General features: G+C 43.3%; 1 protein-coding gene across 2 annotated transcripts; it reads right to left on the bottom strand.

Moving 5' to 3' along the window:
- Positions 1 to 4,584: 4,584 nt before the first annotated feature.
- On the bottom strand, positions 4,585 to 16,939 carry GSTO1 (glutathione S-transferase omega 1; the record flags this gene model as incomplete). Of its 2 annotated transcripts, none has more annotated exons than XM_079714975.1 (6): positions 4,585 to 4,820; positions 5,608 to 5,714; positions 10,319 to 10,417; positions 13,089 to 13,311; positions 16,574 to 16,682; positions 16,879 to 16,939. In XM_079714975.1, the coding sequence occupies 6 exons, from the start codon at positions 16,910 to 16,912 to the stop codon at positions 4,667 to 4,669; spliced, it is 726 nt and encodes a 241-aa protein (XP_079571101.1). In that variant the 3' UTR covers positions 4,585 to 4,666. The 2 variants fall into 2 exon arrangements, with proteins under 2 accessions (XP_079571101.1, XP_079571100.1); XM_079714974.1 differs by having other exon boundaries at positions 16,783 to 16,912.
- Positions 16,940 to 19,238: the final 2,299 nt, after the last annotated feature.

The following is a 19,238-nucleotide window of genomic DNA, read 5'->3' as shown; positions in this document are numbered from 1 at the left end:
TCACATCTAGTAAGAGGTGCAAAGGGTACTATGAAGCCTGGAAGTTTGACTCCAGGGGCAGCACTCTAAGCAGGATCTTAATCTATACGAGAGATGGGAAAACTTTTTCTGTAAAGGCCAAGCCGGTAAATATTTTAGGCTTCTCAAGCCATCTTGTCTCAACTGCTCAACTCTATCCTTGTAGGGTGAAAACAGCCGTAGATAATATATAAATAAATGGGTGTGGCTGTGTTCCAATAAAACATTACTTATGAACGTTGAATTTGAACTTCATATATATTTTAATAGGTTTTGTTTTTTAGAGAAGTTCTAGGTTCACAGCAAAATTTAGCCGAAATATAGAGGTTTCCCACTAACCTCCGCCCCCCACACGTGCACAGCCTCCCGGAGCATCCTGCATCAGGGTGGGAGGGACATTTCTTACCATTGAGGAGTTCCATGTAATTTTCACATGTCACAAATCATAATTCTTCACTTGATGTTTTTTTCCAACCATTCTTAGTTCTTGAACTGTGCAAAAATTAGCAGTGGGCTGGACTCGGCCCACTGGCTTTAGTTTGCCCATCCCTGGTATACACTGACAATGACTGGATTAGCAATAGCTAAGCTAAGGATTCCATTTGTAAAGTAAAAGGTTCCTGGCTCCGCCTTTCTACCATGCCAGAAGAGAATGTATTTTCATGTTGTATCTCCTCATTCCCACCTTTTCAAGAAAAGCAACTCTGAGAGTTGGAAAATATTGTTTATTAAAAGTATGGCTGACCCTTAACAACTAGGGGTTTCAGGGTGCTGGTTCGCCACACAGAATAAAATCCAAGTATAACTTTACAGTCAGTCCTCCGCATCCGTGGTTATGCACCTGCAGATTCAACCAACTGCAGATCATATAGTACTGCGGTACATATTTAGTGAAAAAAATCCACGTATAAGTGTACCCTTGCAGTTCAAACCCATGTCGTTCAAGGGTCAGCTGTATACCTGTATATGGGAAGTCACATTCTGAGATGATGCAAGTCTATTTGATGTAGTCAGGGGAGAATGGACAAAGGGATGGAAAGTTCTTCCTCTGAATGGAAGCAATATTATGTCAAAGTTCTCACTGGGCACTATATTCAAACCCTGGCTTTGGCACTTAGGCAAGCTATCTAACCTCTTTGACCATCAACTTCCTCACCTGTAAAATGAGAACACTAAGTACCTACTTGAAGGGTTTTGATGTAGCGAATGAAATTGTTCAGGTGGCTGTCCTCAGTAGAGTAAGAGTTTAATGTACTTCAAAATTAATGATTAATACTAGTGAATAAGGACACATTTTTAATAGCATAGTGCATTCTGATTTTATATCCAAAAAGATAAAGCATACTGCAATTCGGCTTTGCCAAGCACGTTAGAATTAAAATTCAACTCAGAATGCTTCTTTCATCAGTGCCCAGTTTAATACCAATTGAATGGGTTGAATGCTGCAGGCTACCTTTCAGTAATGTGTTTTTTAATCTTACCACTGAACACTATGGTTTCCCTAGAAAGATTTTAATTATGACCTTTAAGCTTAACCCTATTTCCTCTTTAAAACTCAGTAAGTACCTCTTTGAAATCCTCTTTGCAAATGTTCCTTGTATATCATGTTTACACCTCTATTATACTGAGTCACTCAAGCAAGAAATAAATGGTAATAAGGCTATATTAAACCTACTCCAAATTGGTTTCCAGCTACCTGAAATATGACCACATCTGTTTTGAAAATGGGGAGAACTTCAGTCCTGGGTGATGATGACTTAAGCCTTCTAGGAAAAAAGTGCCACTACATTAATAACAATCTCTTCACTCTATTTACCTGAGTCTCTGTTTTGAGGAGAGGAAGTGGGGTTTGCATTTTGAAATTAAAAAAAATTTTTTTGGTCATACCCATCTCTGATAGTGGCAGAACCTGGAGGACATTCCTCTTAATATTTCAGAAGCCTAATTTACATGACAGATTGTGTTACTGGGAGTTCCACTATTATTCACCAAGTTCAAAGAGTTAGGCAAGTGAGGAAAAAGGCTCTTTTTCAAACGGGCCTAGGTTTAGGACTTGTTTCAAAGAAGTCAGGATCAGAGAGAATCCTATGTTCTAATGTCTTTGGGACATTAAATAAGATTACTAAAGTTGTCAGTGGGGGAACTTCATCTTCCCACTGGGGAAAGCAGGGTCAAAGGAGACTTTCTTTTTAAGTACCTGATTCTGCTTTTCTGTCCCTATTTTATAGCTTAAGGAATCAAAGAAAAAAAATTAACAACCTTATATAATAACACTTGAATAAGCAAAGGCAGATTTTCAAGATCCTAAAATAAGCCAAAATGAAACCTTTGTAAAAATCAAACAAATTTCGATTTGTTTGGGTTTCGAAAAGGAACACTTCCTGTCCTATCCCAGGAACAACAGTGGTGTGTCAAAAAGGTGGCTACAGTCCTCTCTCAGCTCAATCTCTAAAACTTAAAAGTTGATGAATAAAGAGTCTGAGGCAGAGGCATACTTAAACGCTTATTTTAAGAATGGTCTGAATGACTGTTAAGAGTTCAGGCTGGGTTTGAATCACCTCTTCAACATTTACTGGTCGACCCTGGACAAATCACAGCAACTTTCTATGCCCTGATGTTCTCATCTGTAATTCAGAGCTAATGGTACCAACACATTGTATGGTCTGGGTTGAAGTAATTCAGACTATGGATGAGAAGCATTTAATACGTAGCAACCGTTAGCTATTATTTTTATTATTTGAATGTTGCAGGGAAGACCCATAGTTCTGACAAGACAGAACATTCCTGGGGGCCAAATGTCCCTGTCTGTCAGTGCCCTATAACGTAGCTAAATTAGTGGTGCCCAATGCAGGGCTGACAATTAGTGTTATGGGGTGTCTTTACTTGTCTTCAAGTCAAATCAGAAAACGAGAACAATTTAATGACTTTTTTTTCCCCTTTAAGTTAAAGGTATTCGCTTTAAAGACCTGTTCCTTACTCTCAGATTATAGCCCTTGCGCTTTTTTTTTTTTTTTTTTTTTGATGGTAAAATCTCTGATGAAACATTGGTGAAATAGTTGAGCTTTCTTTTAAAACGGTTACGCAAAATAAAAGTTGGCAATCCTATTCTGGGTTCCCAAATTCGTGAAAAATCTCAAAATTCAAAATTGACCTCTAAACCCTCGCCCCTTCAAATGCCACCCGGCGCTGGTGAAAAGAAGGACGACACCAACGAACCTCCAGGCGGCTCGGTGGACGGAACCGGATGTGGACGAATAGAGCCACAGAAAGAGGCGGGGCCCAGGCGGAACCCGCCCCCTAGAACGCGATCGTATCCACCAATTGGCCGCGGCGCCCGGAGCTTCAGCCAATCTTCCGAGCCTTTGTAAGTGCCCCGGCCTCGCAGTGCCAAGCTGAGCCAATGGGCGTCCGCGTTACAGGCGCCGGGGTCCCGGAGTCTTGGGTCCCCGCGGGTGTCTGTGGCTGGCCAAAGTGGAAGCCAGGTAGTGGCTGGTCACGGCACCTCAGTCCCCTGGTCTACATCCGACCGAAGTCCGCCCGCGGACGGCGGCAGAGATGGGTCCGCCCGGAGCCTGGGCGTTGGTGGCGGCCGAGGTGGGCGGCTGGAGGCTGTTTGTGAAGTCAACCAATTCTCAGCTGCCTCTCAGGGTGCGGCCCCCTGGTCGCCTGCATCACCATGGGGCGGAGGACTCATTTCAGATGTGAACTCCCCGGCCCACCCTACCGAATCGGAAAGCCAGGGGTGAGCCTTAGGTGACTGTTAACGCACTTTTACGTTTAAGAATAAGGACAGGAAACTAGACTGTACTGGAGCAGGTCTACAGCCCGCCCCCTAGTTCTGATAGAAGAGCCCTGTGCTGGGTGTGTTTACCCAGAACTTTCTGCCAGCGTCTTAAGGCCTCACTTAACCTCAGGACCTTAGCTGAATCATCTGTAGAATGAAATCCAGCCTTATATACTGAACTGATGGAGGTGGTCTTCACAGTATTCAGTTACATATATGGGACACCTTCTGTGTGCCCAGCATAAGATTTGGTAGGAAGGATTTGAAGGGGGTAGTGACTGGGAGAACAAATAGGAGACCACCTAGTCACCTGGCTTTGAGGTGACGTGGGTCTGGACTTCAGTGGCAACAACAGTAAGAAGAAAGGTGTAAAACCGAGTCAGTGATGGAAAGGAAAGAATGAGGAATCGAAAGGTTCTTAACTCAGAACCCAGAAGACAAACTTGAAAGGGCATCTCTTGAAATGACAACACGGTATCCAAGTGGAAATGTCCTATGGGCAGTTAGAAATCCAGATTGAAGTTCAGCTCTCACTAGAGATGATTTAGAGGTTTTCAGCAAGGACTGTGATAGAACCCTTAGCATCCAGATTGAAGTTCAGCTCTCACTAGAGATGATTTAGCGGTTTTCAGCAAGGACTGTGATAGAACCCTTAGCATCCTTTGAGCATCCTGAGACAGGAAATGTGTTTACATTTCTGCAGGAGGGACTTGAGGAAAGCCCACACACAGTAAGGCCATAGTGTCAAATCAGAGAAGGTGATCCAGTGAGACATGAGAGCACTTGGTAAAACAAAAGCATGTTATTATTCATATTAGTGAACGAAAATATCCGATATATTTTCATTGTTGACTCCTGTCCCCTTCAGAGCCCATAGTCACAGGCCTCGATGTTGTTCTGCAAGTAGAGATCTAAGAAACCTCGAAAGGCCTTTGGATCAATGAAGAGGGATGATACTGCAGGATCTTTCATCATGGCTGCCATCCAGAGCTTAAGATTTGGAGTGTGGTCTACATACCTGTGGGAGGTGGAAAGAATGAAGGTGTGAGCAAGGCTGAGTAGGAAGGCACTGCAGATTCTCCTATATGTCATTATTACCACTCTGCAGTTTCTTATTGTTCTCCTCTAACTTTTCAAAATAGTTCTTTAAAAATACTTGTTTAAGATGCATGTAATCATTGAATATGAGACTTGGAAGATATTGTAGAGGTCCTTGTTTTGTGAAGAGGAATCTAAGACTAGAGTGAAGTGACTTGCTCAGTTAGCATGAGAACTTGTCCAAACGGAGGCTGATAGTTTTTTAAAATGAGAACACGAAAGACAACCAAGAATGTTATATATTATTCGATGGTCAGATTGTGACTAAAAGGAACCCTGAATAGCTCTAAGTTCTAAGAAGTGGCAGTAAGCCAAGGTCGCTGCCAAACTTCGAAACACGGAGTTTGGAAAATAGTGTGGGACTCTTGATGGTAAATGGGAGGTAGCATTGGTCATACAATCCTTCCTGAAATCCTTATGAAAATGCACATCCTTATGGATTTTTAACCAGGAGGGAAGGAGTAATTACTTTTAAAACATTTTACTACATGTCACAGAACTCCCCACCCCTACCGGCCCCAAGGATGAAAAATGGTGAGTGTAGGTATAGGACATGCCCTGGAAAGTCCAAGTCTCCTCCTGTCTGCTTGCTCCCATTCATGCCAGTTGAATGAGATATGTTAATTTTTGTTCATAAAAAAAGGTTAGTATATACTATTTCAGTTATCATTATCCTAAATTAAGCACAAAATATTCAAATATCTTACTCATTTAACTCCAGGGCTACCAGCCATTCAAACCAGGGCCAGATGAGGTAATCAATCATAGAAAGAGAACTGCCACCAAAGAAAGTTGTCTTCTTATTAGTCAGAACCTGAACATTAAACAGCATAAGAGTACTTCTTATTTGTGTATCTGGTAAGATTCATCAAAAGAAATGATGAAGGCAAGAGTTAAGTTCAGAAAGTGAGAGCAGCATGTTTTTTTTGTTTTGTTTTGTTTTTTACATCTTCATTGGAGTATAATTGCTTCACAATGGTGTGTAGTTTCTGCTGTATAACAAAATGAATCAGTCACATATACATATGTTCCCATATCCCCTTCCCTCCTGCGTCTCCCTCCCACCCTCCCTATCCCATCCCTCCAGGCGGTCACAAAGCACCGAGCTGATCTTCCTGTGCTATGTGGCTACTTCCCACTAGCTATCTGTTTTACATTTGGTAGTGTATATATGTCCATGCCTCTCCCTCGCCTTGTCACAGCTTACCCTTCCCCCTCCCCACATCCTCAAGTCCATTCTCTAGTAGGTCTGTGTCTTTATTCCTGTCTTACCCCTAGGTTCTTCATGACATTCTTTTTCTTCTTAAATTCCATATATATGTGTTAGCATACGGTATTTGTCTTTCTCTTTCTGAGTTACTTCACTCTGTATGACAGACTCTAGGTCTATCCACCTCATTACAAATAGCTCAATTTCGTTTCTTTTCATGGCTGAGTAATATTCCATTGTATGTATGTGCCACATCTTCTTTATCCATTCATCCGATGATGGACATTTAGGTTGTTTCCATCTCCGGGCTATTGTAAATAGGGCTGCTATGAACATTTTGGTACATGACTCTTTCTGAATTATGGTTTTCTCAGGGTGTATGCCCAGTAGTGGGATGAGAGCAGCATGTTTTACCCTGACATATTCAAGTTGGCTTTTTGTCTGATTAGTTTAAGCTTTAGAATCTCTTGGTTTGGGATGAAGCAAAACGGTCACTAAAATAAACTGGAAAATGGAGAAAAATAAAACAAGCTACAGAGTACATGATCTTTGTAATAGATATATCCAACAAAGGACTGGTATTCAGAATATAGAAAGAACTCCTGGGGCTTCCCTGGTGGCGCAGTGGTTGAGAGTCCGCCTGCCGATGCAGGGGACGCGGGTTCGTGTCCCAGTCTGGGAAGATCCCACATGCCGCGGAGCGGCTGGGCCTGTGAGCCATGGCCGCTGAGCCTGCGCGTCCGGAGCCTGTGCTCCGCAACGGGAGAGGCCACAATAGTGAGAGGCCCACGTAACGCAAAAAAAAAAAAAAAAGAAAGAACTCCTGGGAATCAAAAAGAAAAAAGGCAGAAAACCCATCAGAAAACTGGGCAAGACTTGGACTTCACAAAAGAAGAGGTCAAAATGGCCAATAACCATTTGAAAAGGTGCTCAACTACATTAGTCATCAGGGAAATGCAAATTAGAACCAAAATGTCATACCACTTCACATCCATCAGAATGGCTAAAATGAACAAGACAAACTTAGTAAGGGTGTGGATCTACTGCTGATAGGAATGTATCAATAATTTGGTACAACCGTGTTTTAACAGTATCTACTAAAGCTGAGTTCATGCATACTGTATAACCCAGTAATTATATTCCTTGGAAATGTGAACATATGTTCACCAATAGATAGGTATAAGAATGTTCATTGCAGCACTATTTGTTACATCCCCAAAATGGAAATGTTTACTGTCTATCAGGACTAAAATGGATAAATTGTACAGGAGTCATACATTGGAACGCTACACAAAGAATAGGAATGAACTCCACACAATATAGATGAACCTCAGAAACCTGATATTGTATGAAAGAAGCCAGACCGCAAAGAGTGCATATTATATGATTCCATTTGTATAAAGTACAAAAACCATCCAAAACTAATACTCTGTTTCTAGATATGGATGCTAGTATCATGGCTGTGTTCACTTTGTAAAAATTCACCAAGCTGTACTCTTATGCTTTGGGTAAATCTCTGCATATAATACTTCAATAAAAAATTTACTTAAAATATATTGGAAATAACTAGATTAACTGCTAAACAGATGCCAAATAAAATTATTTGAAAACCAAACACAAATACTATGATTCTGAAATTTAAGAAGGTGAATTGGTATGGTTTTGCAAACAGAAGAACTGAGAATATCATCTGGCTAATCAACACCAAACCATTTTATAAAACATCCATAGTGTTTCTTAGGGCCCTTATAACATTCTGCATTGAAGATAGATCATTTATATCTACCTGAGTATTTGTCTTTGGTCTACCACCAAACTAATCATCTGAGCAGTATGGACTGCATCTCACCTTCTACCTCCCATGCTGTCCAGCAGAGTGCCTTGCAATTATTAGGCACTCAGAATTGTACAATGAATCACTATTGTTTGCGGTTGTCCTTAAACTGTAGCGCCTGGTAATATTATGCATAAATAAAATACGTATGATAGTTTCACTCAGAAGGAAATGCCCTCTCAGCAGCCTGAAACATGGAAATGGTACCACTCACTGTAAAGTGTGAGTCCTTAACCTGGAGTTCCGTGAACTCAGATGGGAAGAAAATTATACGTCCCCCAACTACCCCCAAATTTAGCAGGTAGTATGTGGATGTTCTACTGCTCCAGGCGCTGGTACCTTCAACCTCCACCTTATTCAAGAGTCAACTGTAGTTGTACATAGAGATTACTTGAAATCAGGAAACATGATTATCTTTGTGTCCCTATATGTGAAAACTGATTCCCTGGCGGTCCAGTGGCTAAGACTCTGCCTTCCAGTGCAGGAGGTGTGGGCTCGATCCCTGGTCAGGGAACTTAAGATCCCCCACGGCATGTGGTGTGGCCAAAAATGAAACAAAAACAAACAAACAAACCTGATTCAAGAAAGAATATAAAAATCCTGAAAATCAATTAACATTAAGGAAATTGAACTATACTATTAAACTCCACCCCCATAAAAGACACCAGACTCACACGTTTTAAAGAAATAGCCAAACCCTATCAAATGGTTTCAGATCTTAGAAATCCAGAGAAAGTAAGCCAACGCATTTTATGAGGTTACAGTAGCCTTGATATAAAAACCAGATAAAGATACGATAACAAAATAATCTCCTTTACGAACAAATATCCTTTAAATATCAACTAATTCTAAAGTATATATGAAAATCCACTGAAAACAAGTAGGTTCTACACAGTAATACTGGCATGGTTCAACACCAGAAAAATCTCAGTGCCACCATATATATTCACCAGATTAAAGGGGAAAAGTTCAATGAACATTTCAGTAGATGTAATAGATGCAAACAAAACACTAAAAATCTAACACTCATTCATGACGTTTTTTAAATTAGAAAACTAGTAATAGAACTTTCTTTTTTTTTTTTTTTTTTCTTTTTTGCGGTATGCGGGCCTCTCACTGTTGTGGCCTCTCCCATTGCAGAGCACAGGCTCCGGACGCACAGGCTCAGTGGCCATGGCTCACGAGCCTAGCTGCTTCGCGGCATGTGGAATCTTCCCGGACTGGGGCATGAACCCGTGTCCCCTGCATTGGCAGGCGGACTCTCAACCACTGAGCCACCAGGGAAGCCCTAGAACTTTCTTAATAAAAAAAAAGGTTTCTGAAAAAATCTCCAGCAAAGTTCATACTTAACGATAAAAGGTTAGGATGGATTCCCATACGAGACAGGACTGTATCTTCTCTCAGTAAAAACCTAAAGTTGAGTGTGAATGGAGGATGATGATTCCATATACAGGTTCAAATGGCAGCTCTTCCGCAAAGCAGGTAAAAACACACTGGGCTTCCCCAAATGTCTGTCTGACTAATGGCAGACTCTTGTGGGAAATGTTTATTATATAATAAACATTTTTATATAATTTTATTTAAGTTTTCATACAATTTTATTTCATTTTATATAAGTTTATGTAAGTTTATTATATAACACTAAGTGGGAAAAAGCACACAATGACTCATACTCTGATTATAGTTATGTTAACTTTTTAATATACATTCAAGGACTGGGCTTCCCTGGTGGTGCAGTGGTTAAGAATCCGCCTGCCAATGCAGGGGACACGGGTTCAAGCCCTGGTCCGGGAAGATCCCACATGTCACGGAGCAACTAAGTCCGTGCGCCACAACTACTGAGCCTGCGCTCTAGAGCCCGCGAGCCACAACTACTGAGCCCGCGTGCCTAGAGCCCTGCTCTGCAACAAGAGAAACCACCGCGATGAGAAGCCCGCACACCGCAATGAAGAGTAGCCCCCGCTCGCTGCAACTAGAGAAAGCCCGTGCACAGCAGCAAAGACCCAACTCAGCCAAAAATAAATAAATTTATATATATATATAAAATATATATGTTCAAGGACTGAAAACAAACATGGAAAAATAACAACAGGTGAAAAACTGGAAATGTGGGTGAAATTTTTCCGTGATATTTTCATGTCAGTGCGATAAAATGTTTTAAAAGCAAGCCCATGACAAACCATTTTTAGGTGTTTTGGTTTGTATCTTAAACACAACAGCTTACAGCTGCTATCTGTTGTAAACTAAAATTTCCTATTTGGTATTATTGCTAATTAAAGTGATTTTGGAAATGGGAGTATGAAGAAAAGAATAGAAGGTGACAGCAGATACAATGTATCACTTCAATAAAAATCAAGGAGAAGGGATTGATTACCTCCTCTAGCTTGCTGAATTCTTTATGCAAATCTTCTTTCAGGCCAGAGCAGTCTTCCTTATTTTGCCTTCTAAGAAAGCTTAATAACAAAGATGGTACCTAGACAGAGAGTAATTTCTTAGTTTATCAGTGTGACGCTAACTATACCCGCCCCCTCATATAAAAGCGCCAGAGAACCCTCATAGACCCAGTGTCAGGATGTTCTAGAAACTTCAAAAGTACACCAATTCCTTTGCTCACAGAGGTCGGGTACCGATCTTAAAAACAGTTTTGTGGCCTTAGATGCTGTACTGGTCAGGATTTTATAAGCTGCAAATAAGAGAAGCCGATTGGTGAGCTTGGGTCAAAAATGTCCTAAAAGGACACTGAGTGGCTCACAGACTTGTTGAGAGGCTGAACAAACAGGTCTGGAACATTTCAGAATCATGCTGGGAACTGACCTGATGGGAAGCACCCACTGCCACCAGTGAACCGAGCACTAGATGCTACAGTCAGTGCCGCTGCCAGAAGTTCGACTCTGAGGTAACCAATGCCACTCTGGAATTCAACCTGGCAACCACCGCAGCTCCTGAAAGCCAGGCGCTCTGCCACCAGCCACCCTCACCAGTAGAACCAGTGCCCCGCACCAAGCCTGTTTTCCCACATGGCTCATTTCTGAATTGAACTCTACCATGTGTATGTCTAAGAGGAAGAGCCTAGGTCCAGACCTTGGCCCCAGCTGCAAAGGGAGCTGGGAAGGGGATTTTCCTGATTTCTATCTTGGGGAGGCCATGAGAAGACAGTTCAAAGTGGTTGATGACCTGAAGACTTGACAGGTGTCCTGTCAGATGCTTTCATGCTTGTGGTGGAAGTGTTTGTGTTTTAATGCTCGGTCTTTGGTATTGTCTCACTGGAAGAGACAAAAGTCCACTCGTCCAGTGGAAGTAAACAGGCACTTGTAAAAATACAGGAGAATGTCCTGAAAGCCCATCCATCCCAGGGTACAGCTTGCCGTCATTGGAACTGAAGGTGTGCAGGCAGCCCTTCCTTCCGTGTTTCCAACTGCGCCTGCCTGGTCTTTCATCTCTGCTTCTCCTTAAATGTCTGCTCCTTGTTATTTTCCAATGTCAAATCCCTTTGCAATGCTCTTAATTTCTGATTCCTTAAAAATTCTTTTTTTGTGTGACTTTGATTTGTCGTCTCCAATGATATATACATACACCTCTAAAACCTCAACACACTTATTGTCTTAGTCTCTGTGTCTCATTTCCAAGTTCCCAGGAGAGAAGATGACTTGGCTGTGGATGCAGGTGGGGGCATTGCTGGTTTGCTAAACTGGGACCAGGAGGGTGGTGTCATAATAGTGCTTAAGGCCACCTCTTCCCTGAGTGTGAGGGAAGTAATGGTGGGGATCTCCAGGTGTTAGCTCATTTTCTTTCTGGACAGTACAATGAATCTCGTTACTATTTTTAAAAATTCTCCAACATCTTTCTTGAAAATGCCATATTCCCTGTCCATCATCTTTGATGGCAACCATCTCTAGTATTCTTTCACTCTCGTTCCGCTAAGCCAGACAACTCCCTCTTCCTTCCCCATTAACTTCCCTTTGCAATGTCTCCTTTAAGAAAATGTTCTCCCTACAAGTCTCACCTTCTGGATATTTCTCTAACCATTTCTTTCCCTAGAGATAAGATGTTTCTTATTGTGCTGAGATATATCCTGACAAAAGTAACAGAATTATAGAGATATAACCTGACCATGCTATTCGCATTGTCTACTCTTGGTCACAGATCTGTGTTAATACTAATTGTTTGAACTCACCCAAATGTTTGATTTAACATTGATGCTAATTAAGACACAGACAATTCTCCTATAGGAATGCCATTTACTCAGTCCACAAGGAGCTATTGCCAACACACAGAAGATGCTCACAACTAGACAATGTGGCTAGAACAAGAGCTAACATTGAGTATCTACCATCTGTTGGACTCTAGGTGTTTTATATTAACTGATTTTTATCAATGGGATGGGATCAATTACTATACTCATTTTACACACGAGCTGAGGCACAGAGGTAAACTAATAAGCAACTAGCTCACTGTCACATAACTAGGAAGGGCTGGTCACAAGCCTAGGCAGTGGGCCAACAGTGATGCAAACACGGCCCTCACCCTCAAGGAGCTCACAGCCCTGGTACAACACACAGGCAAGAAGGTGGCAGTCCCCACAGGGGAAAGTTAGCACACGTGGGCACACAGAGCTGGGCACTAACCCAGCCCAGACAAGCTTCTAGAAGACAAAGGTATCTGAGCAAAGGCAGTTGTCCCTTGGTTCCTTGAAGGATTGGTTCCAGGGCCCCCAGCAGACACCAAAATCCACTGATGCACAAGTCCTTTATAAAATGGCATAGTATAGCGGGCCCTCAGCATCCTCACATTCTGCACATACAGGAGCGCAGACTGTACAGGAAAGAGGACTTGGAGACAACCAGGCAAAGTGAGAAGGGGGAAGAGTCTTCCAGCAAGAGTTGAGAAGAAGGTGGAAAGTTTGGGAAAAATAAAAACATTTAGCATGACAGGAATATAAAGTGTTAGGAGAAGAGTGGAGAGGTGTAACTTTGGGAAGTAAACAGGATCTGGACCATGAAAGGGCTCATAGGACATGTCCAAGCGGACAAGAGCATAATCCTGTTTGTCTTCCCCACCCAAATCACTGAGCCATCAGTGACAGCAATGATTTAGCTTAAAAAACAAAGGTGTTATATAGGAGTTGAAATTTCTTGAACACACACCTTAGAAAACAACTCAAAGACCATCTTTTGGCAGGCTTTCTCATAGGGGTCATCTGGCAACAGCTTCTTTCCTGGATATGCTTCATCCAGGTACTCACAAGTGATGGCAGATTCGTAGATCACTTGACCCTGACTGTTTTCCAGAACTGGCACCAGGCCGAAGGGATTCTTCTTGAAGAACCACTCAGGCTTATTTTTTAGGTTGATGTTAATGACTTCATGCCTGAAAAACACATAGAAGACAATGAAGAGAGTAACATTTTTCTTGTACTCCGGAATAAAGCCTCATTGGTCTTATCATCCACTTAGCTGGTCAGACCCGAAATTTCGGAGTCAACTTGGCCTTGATTCCTTCCCCCTGCCACCTCTTCCTCAAATCAAACGGATCAGCAAGAGCTGTCAGCTAGACCTTCAAATCACATTCTGGCTTCATCCACTTCTCAGCTTTAACACTGCCACCTCATCTAAGACGTCATCTGCCACCTGGACCTCTACAGTAGTCCCAGCAGCCCCTCTGCTTCCACTGTGACCTCCCTACGGTCCATTCTCCACACACAAAAGTAAATTGGATGAGGCCACCGTCCTGCTTACTTACAACCCCTCGTTCGCTCCTCATTGCAATGAGGATAAACTCTAAACCCCTTGATCTGGCCCCTGCTTACCTGTCACATCTGCTTCCTATGACTTTTCCTTTGGTCATTATGATCTGGCCACACTGGCCTTTTTTTCTTTTCTTTCTTTCTTTTTTTTTTTTTTTTTTTTTTTTTGCGGTACGCGGGCCTCTCACTGCCGTGGCCTCTCCAGTTGCGGAGCACAGGCTCCGGACGCGCAGGCTCAGCGGCCATGGCTCACGGGCCCAGCCGCTCCGCGGCATGTGGGATCTTCCCAGACCGGGGCACGAACCCGTGTCCCCTGCATCGACAGGCGGACTCTCAACCACTGAGCCACCAGGGAAGCCCCACACTGGCCTTTTTTATATTTCTTGAATTACTTTCTTCATTGTACTGATGATATGTAACTGAAATTACTTTGCTTACTTAATTACGTTTGTTCTGTCACCTCCCTAGAATGTAAGCTCCATGAAAGCAGGGATCTTGTGTGTCTTGGTCATATTCATAAACCAACATGTAAATCAGCAAAGTTATAAATAGATTTAAATGCTATGAAGAAATATAAACATTTTCAGATAGGTACTCAGTACACATTTGTTGAATAAATAAGTGGAAATGCTTCAAGATTGTCAATTAGATACTCCATTTGGGACTAAGAGGTATCTTAATTGTAAAAATATATGAGCCAACTAATTGAGTTTCTCCACACCCCTCCACTCCATTGTATGAGGATCAACATGATAAAATTCAATTCCTTTTGCTAATTTTAATAGAAAGTTCCTCATTTTTTTCAAGAATATTAGGGAATCCAAAAAATCCATCCATGAAATAAACTTTCAGATTAAATCTCCATGCACTGATACTTTTTGAAAATGTTACATGGGTAAATCACACTAAGTGTGAAAAACAGTGAAGTCCAGGCTATATTAAGATTGTTTTTAGAACTAACTTGTATCTTGCCTAAGAGATTTTAGGGGAAATAAGAGAAAAGAAAGTTTCATATAATTGTTAAAGCCAGGTCCATATCATTGTCAAAGCTGGATGAGTGTTCAATAGAACAGATTAGCTACTCAAAAATAATATACCCAACACCTTTTGTTTCCTATTTCCTCATCCACCTCAGTAGCTAGCTACAACAGCATTATCTTGATGATTTAAATATGCAATCCCTCCCCCCATGGAAACAAAGGTATAGCCAGATTGCACACTGGCATCTGTGTGTATGGATGAAAAGGTTCGTGTGCTGTCAGATTACTGGACACTTCAGATACAAGCCACTGCAAGAAAAATGACGTTCCCTGCTAAGGAATTATCAACATTTCTGAAATTTTATAGTATGAAAAGAAAAGGTAAATCCTGGGCTTTTGTCATAAAGAAAGTTCTCAGAACACACATGCATTTTGCTAACCTGGCATGGTGAGCCAACAAGGCAACATATCTGCTGCAACAAGTTGGAAGATGCACCTTTTAGAGAAAACCATGCTTTAGTAAATTCTATCATGTGGTAAAATCTAGTACCTCTCTAATCAAAGCCGTCTGGGACTCAAACTTAAAACTGATCCATAAACATAGCAGACCTCTGTTGTTTGCACTGCCTGGCAGCTGTTACACCCTTCACCCTCCATACACACACTTTTATGTAAAATCACTGCAATTTTCCTTTGGGAAACTGTCCCAATAAGATATGGTTGTTTTCAACCCAGAGTTCCAGAAGGGCACTAACCCAGGACTTTGTGGCCCCAGATCCAGCTGTGTCTTGCTCCTGGACTTTTCAATTGTATGAGCACAAGATGTGTCTTTTTTCAATCCAGCTGAAATGGATATCTCTTAAATGCAATAAAATAATCCTGACTAATACAGTAAACATTACAAGAGTTGGATAAAATAATGTTTTGATAAATGTTACTAACTGTTGAATATTTTGCTATGTGTTCACAATCTGTTTCATCCAAAATAAGATGCAAATCCTACTGAAGTGATGACTAATTCAAAGATAATTTGTTTTTTTTCTTTAGAATGTATCTTACTTTTTTTTTTTTAGAGAAAAGAATTGCCTGCTTAATTCTCCCCCAAGAAGACTAAAATTAGTTTATAAATTCTAAGCACATACATGGAAAATTTTCTTTGTAATGGGGGCTTTGTTTTAAACTTCCACACTACAGGTATCTAATGTCTGTTCAACAGATTCCAAAGGTCATTGGAAGGGAGGCAGTTCAATGGCTATTCAGCTCGGGGAAAAGCCAATGACTTGCATATTTCCTGTGGATAACCCATATGTCAATCACCTTCATAGTTTCAGTGAGGCTTCCCAAAAGTCTGAATTTTTAGGCATAAACACTTTATTTCACTCAACCAACAACCCAATCTATAGGAATATTCACAGTACAGTTAACTCAGCACTCTGTCCAGCGGGGGGTCAAGGTCTGGACTCTTCAAGGGGGCAAATTACCGTCTATTCAGGAAGGGACTATAGCCTCAGAATAACAGCAAACAATATAAACAGGACATGAAAGAAGCGGGGTGAAAGAGAAGGAAGTACAGAAATCAGGGGTCTGCCAGAGCTAAAAGAGCTGCCTGTGATTACCATTCGAGTGCTCTCTGCATGCCACTAACTTTACTGAAACCTCAGCTTTTCTGATCCATAAAATGGTTAATCTAAACGGGGTGTCCTAGACTGGTGGTGTCTGTGGCATTCCTCCCGCCCCCCGAGGATAGGGTTCATAACTTTCTATGTTCCCCCCCCCACCAAAAAAAAAGGCTGATGTATTTTGTAGTAAAGGAAGCTGCGGGGGGACCCTATCGATTTCCGCCCGCTCTTCCCGCAGCTGTTGGTTCCTGGCTGGCTCCGGGAGCGGCCTGCGCTTTGATCCTCACCCAATTCCCTTGGCCTTCAGGACCAGGAGCGTCCTCTTGGCGAACGGGCAGAACCTCATGCTGTAGACGCGAATCAGGCCTTCGGGGACCTGCCCCGGGGGCGCGCTTCCTGCGGGGAGAAGTGGAGGCGGTTACAGCCCCGACAGCAGCGGGGACTCTCAGCCTCCCGCCGCCCCCCGGGCCTGGCCAGTTTCCCGCGGGTGGAAGACCTCCTGCGTGGCTCCGCTCCGGAGCAGCCCGGCCCCCAGGCCCTGGCCCCGACACGCGTCTGAGGGTCACCGCGGATCGCGGCGAGCAGGCCTCACCCTTCCCCAGGCTCCTGGCTGACCCTCCGGACATCTCGGCGCAGCACAGGCCCAGCTCGCGCCTGGGCTTGCAGGCGATTCAGAAAGTCGGTCGCCCCGCCCTTCCTCCTTCCCTCCCTTCCTCCCTCTCTCCCTCCCTCTCTCCCTCCCTCCCCGTCTCTCCCAGAAGTGCCAGCAACCCGCGCGCAGAAGGTCTCCTGGGCGACCCGACCCTGCGCCCAGGCTGGCTTCCCCACTCTCCGTGAGAAGGAACGCGCCACCTCCGCCTCCCGCGCGCCTTGTGGGAGATCGTAGCCAGACGCCCACCCCGTAAGCCCCGACCCAGGGCCGGCCTTCCCGGTTTGCTGGGGCAAAACTTCAAACACCGCAGATGGCGGTCGCACCAAAGTTCAGCCTGCTGGCCAAGAGGTGCTCCCATGACGAGCCAGCCCAGCCGTACAGCGTTGGGGCATTGGGAGCAGGCTTGGTGGCCCTAGGTCACCCAGAGATAATGAGGGCGTGGCGGGCTCCCCGCGGTGCCGGAGGGGGACCCTGGCCCGGCTCAGCATCTCGAGCGAGTGCAGAAGTGCGCCGGCCCTCCGATCCTCACCGCCCCCCAGTGGCCCGGGCACAGAAGAGGGGGAGCACCAGTCGCCCCCACTCCCGCCCCCGTCTCCGTCCCTGTGTGTGGCTTTGTTCGTTTTTTTTGTTTTTGTTTTTTTCTCCTATGTGTGGGTTTTTTCTTGGAGCTGTTTCACAGGAATTCGTGTAATAAAGACTTGGTATTCTCTTGGTGCAATGGAAAAAAAAAATGCACAAATGAAGCTCAGAATCCTCAGAGCCTTTCCCTGACCCCGATGGATGGTGGTCTCCAGTCTGCCGGCACGTGGGTCCACACCGGATCCAGACCCTGACCTCCCACACCCCGCGCCCTGGCAGCAGGGACCCGTGCCCAGGCCCCAGTCACGTGGCTCCGACTTGGTTGCAGCTCTCCCTCTACCCAAAGGCTGCCGTTACTTCAGAGCCTGTGGTCCCCGGGGCCAGTGCTTGCTCAAGGTTCCAGAACATGCTTTCCTAAAGTTCCTTTCCATAGCCCAGGGTCAGGTCGCCCAGCCACCTGGAGAGCCATTTCCTTTTTCTGTCTGTACTAATATGACTACTGGGGAGAGTCACTGTCTCTACTGTCACCCTTAGGACACATCCTTTTAATTTTAACCCAAAGGAAACAGCACAAATCTGGATATTACTAATCTCAGAATGATGATGCTGCTTTCAAAAATCTCTTAAATACGGGGATTTTGAAGCCCTAGTAGGGGCACATGCTTAGAGTCAGGCAGGTGGGTTAGTGAATTTAGTCTGCAGGTCTATGAAAAATGTCTGGCCAGATCATTCACTCAGTCAGCCCCCTCAATTAGGAAAGAGGGGGTTCCAGGGCACATAGTACAGATACTGTGTGTATCTGAAAAGAGTAGTCAATGTCTTATTTGTCTGCAGAGATTTCCAAGCTGGTACCTCCTGTGCTGTTTATTTGGGCAGGAAGGAGCAGGGAGTGTTTTTATTTTGATTAGCTCTGTATTTGGAGCTGCAGAGTGAGGTGATAAGCAGGCCCATCTTGGAGACTTCCTGCCTGAGTTTGATCCTGACTCCATGCCTGTATTAGTTTGCTAGGGCTGCCATTAACAAAATACCACACACTGAGCACGCTGGAAATTTATTCTCACAGTTCTGGAGGCTATAAGTCCCAGATCAAGGTGTGAGCAGGGTTGTTTCCTTCTGAAGACTGTGAGGGAGAATGTGTTCTGTGCCTCTCCTCTAGCTTCTGGTGGTTAGGTGGCAATCTTTGGTGCTCCTTGGAGTGTAGAAGTATCAACAAATAGCTGCCTTCATCTTCACATGCCCTTCTCCTTGGGTGCATGTCTGTGTCCAAATTTCCCCTCTTTATAAAGACACCGGTCTTTGGATTATGGGCCCATCCTACTCCAGTATGACCTCATCTTAATTTAACTAATTACAACTGCAATGAACCTTTTTCCAAATAAGATCACATTCTGATGTACTGAGGGTTAGGGCTTTAACATACGAATTTATGAATTCATAATTTATAATTTAACTTATGAATTTATTATGAAACCATATGAATTACAATGACCCCTTATTAACCATGTGAATGTGGGCAAGTTCCCTCTGTGTTTCAGTTCCCTCTTCTGTAAAATGTGGTGGTAGAAACTTAATGCCTCTCTTATAGAGTTTGAAGAAACATTAAATTAGTTAATAAATAAGAAATACTTAGTTCATGGCACAGAATGAATGTTAAATAAATGTTTGTTATTATTAGATACTAAACAAAAAAATTAGACCACATTTCTGCTAAAACATGAGTC

Source organism: Hyperoodon ampullatus (genome assembly GCF_949752795.1).
Source record: "Hyperoodon ampullatus genome assembly, chromosome: 1".
Taxonomy (NCBI): Eukaryota; Metazoa; Chordata; class Mammalia; order Artiodactyla; family Ziphiidae; genus Hyperoodon; species Hyperoodon ampullatus.
This window is presented reverse-complemented; position numbering and strand designations above follow the sequence as displayed.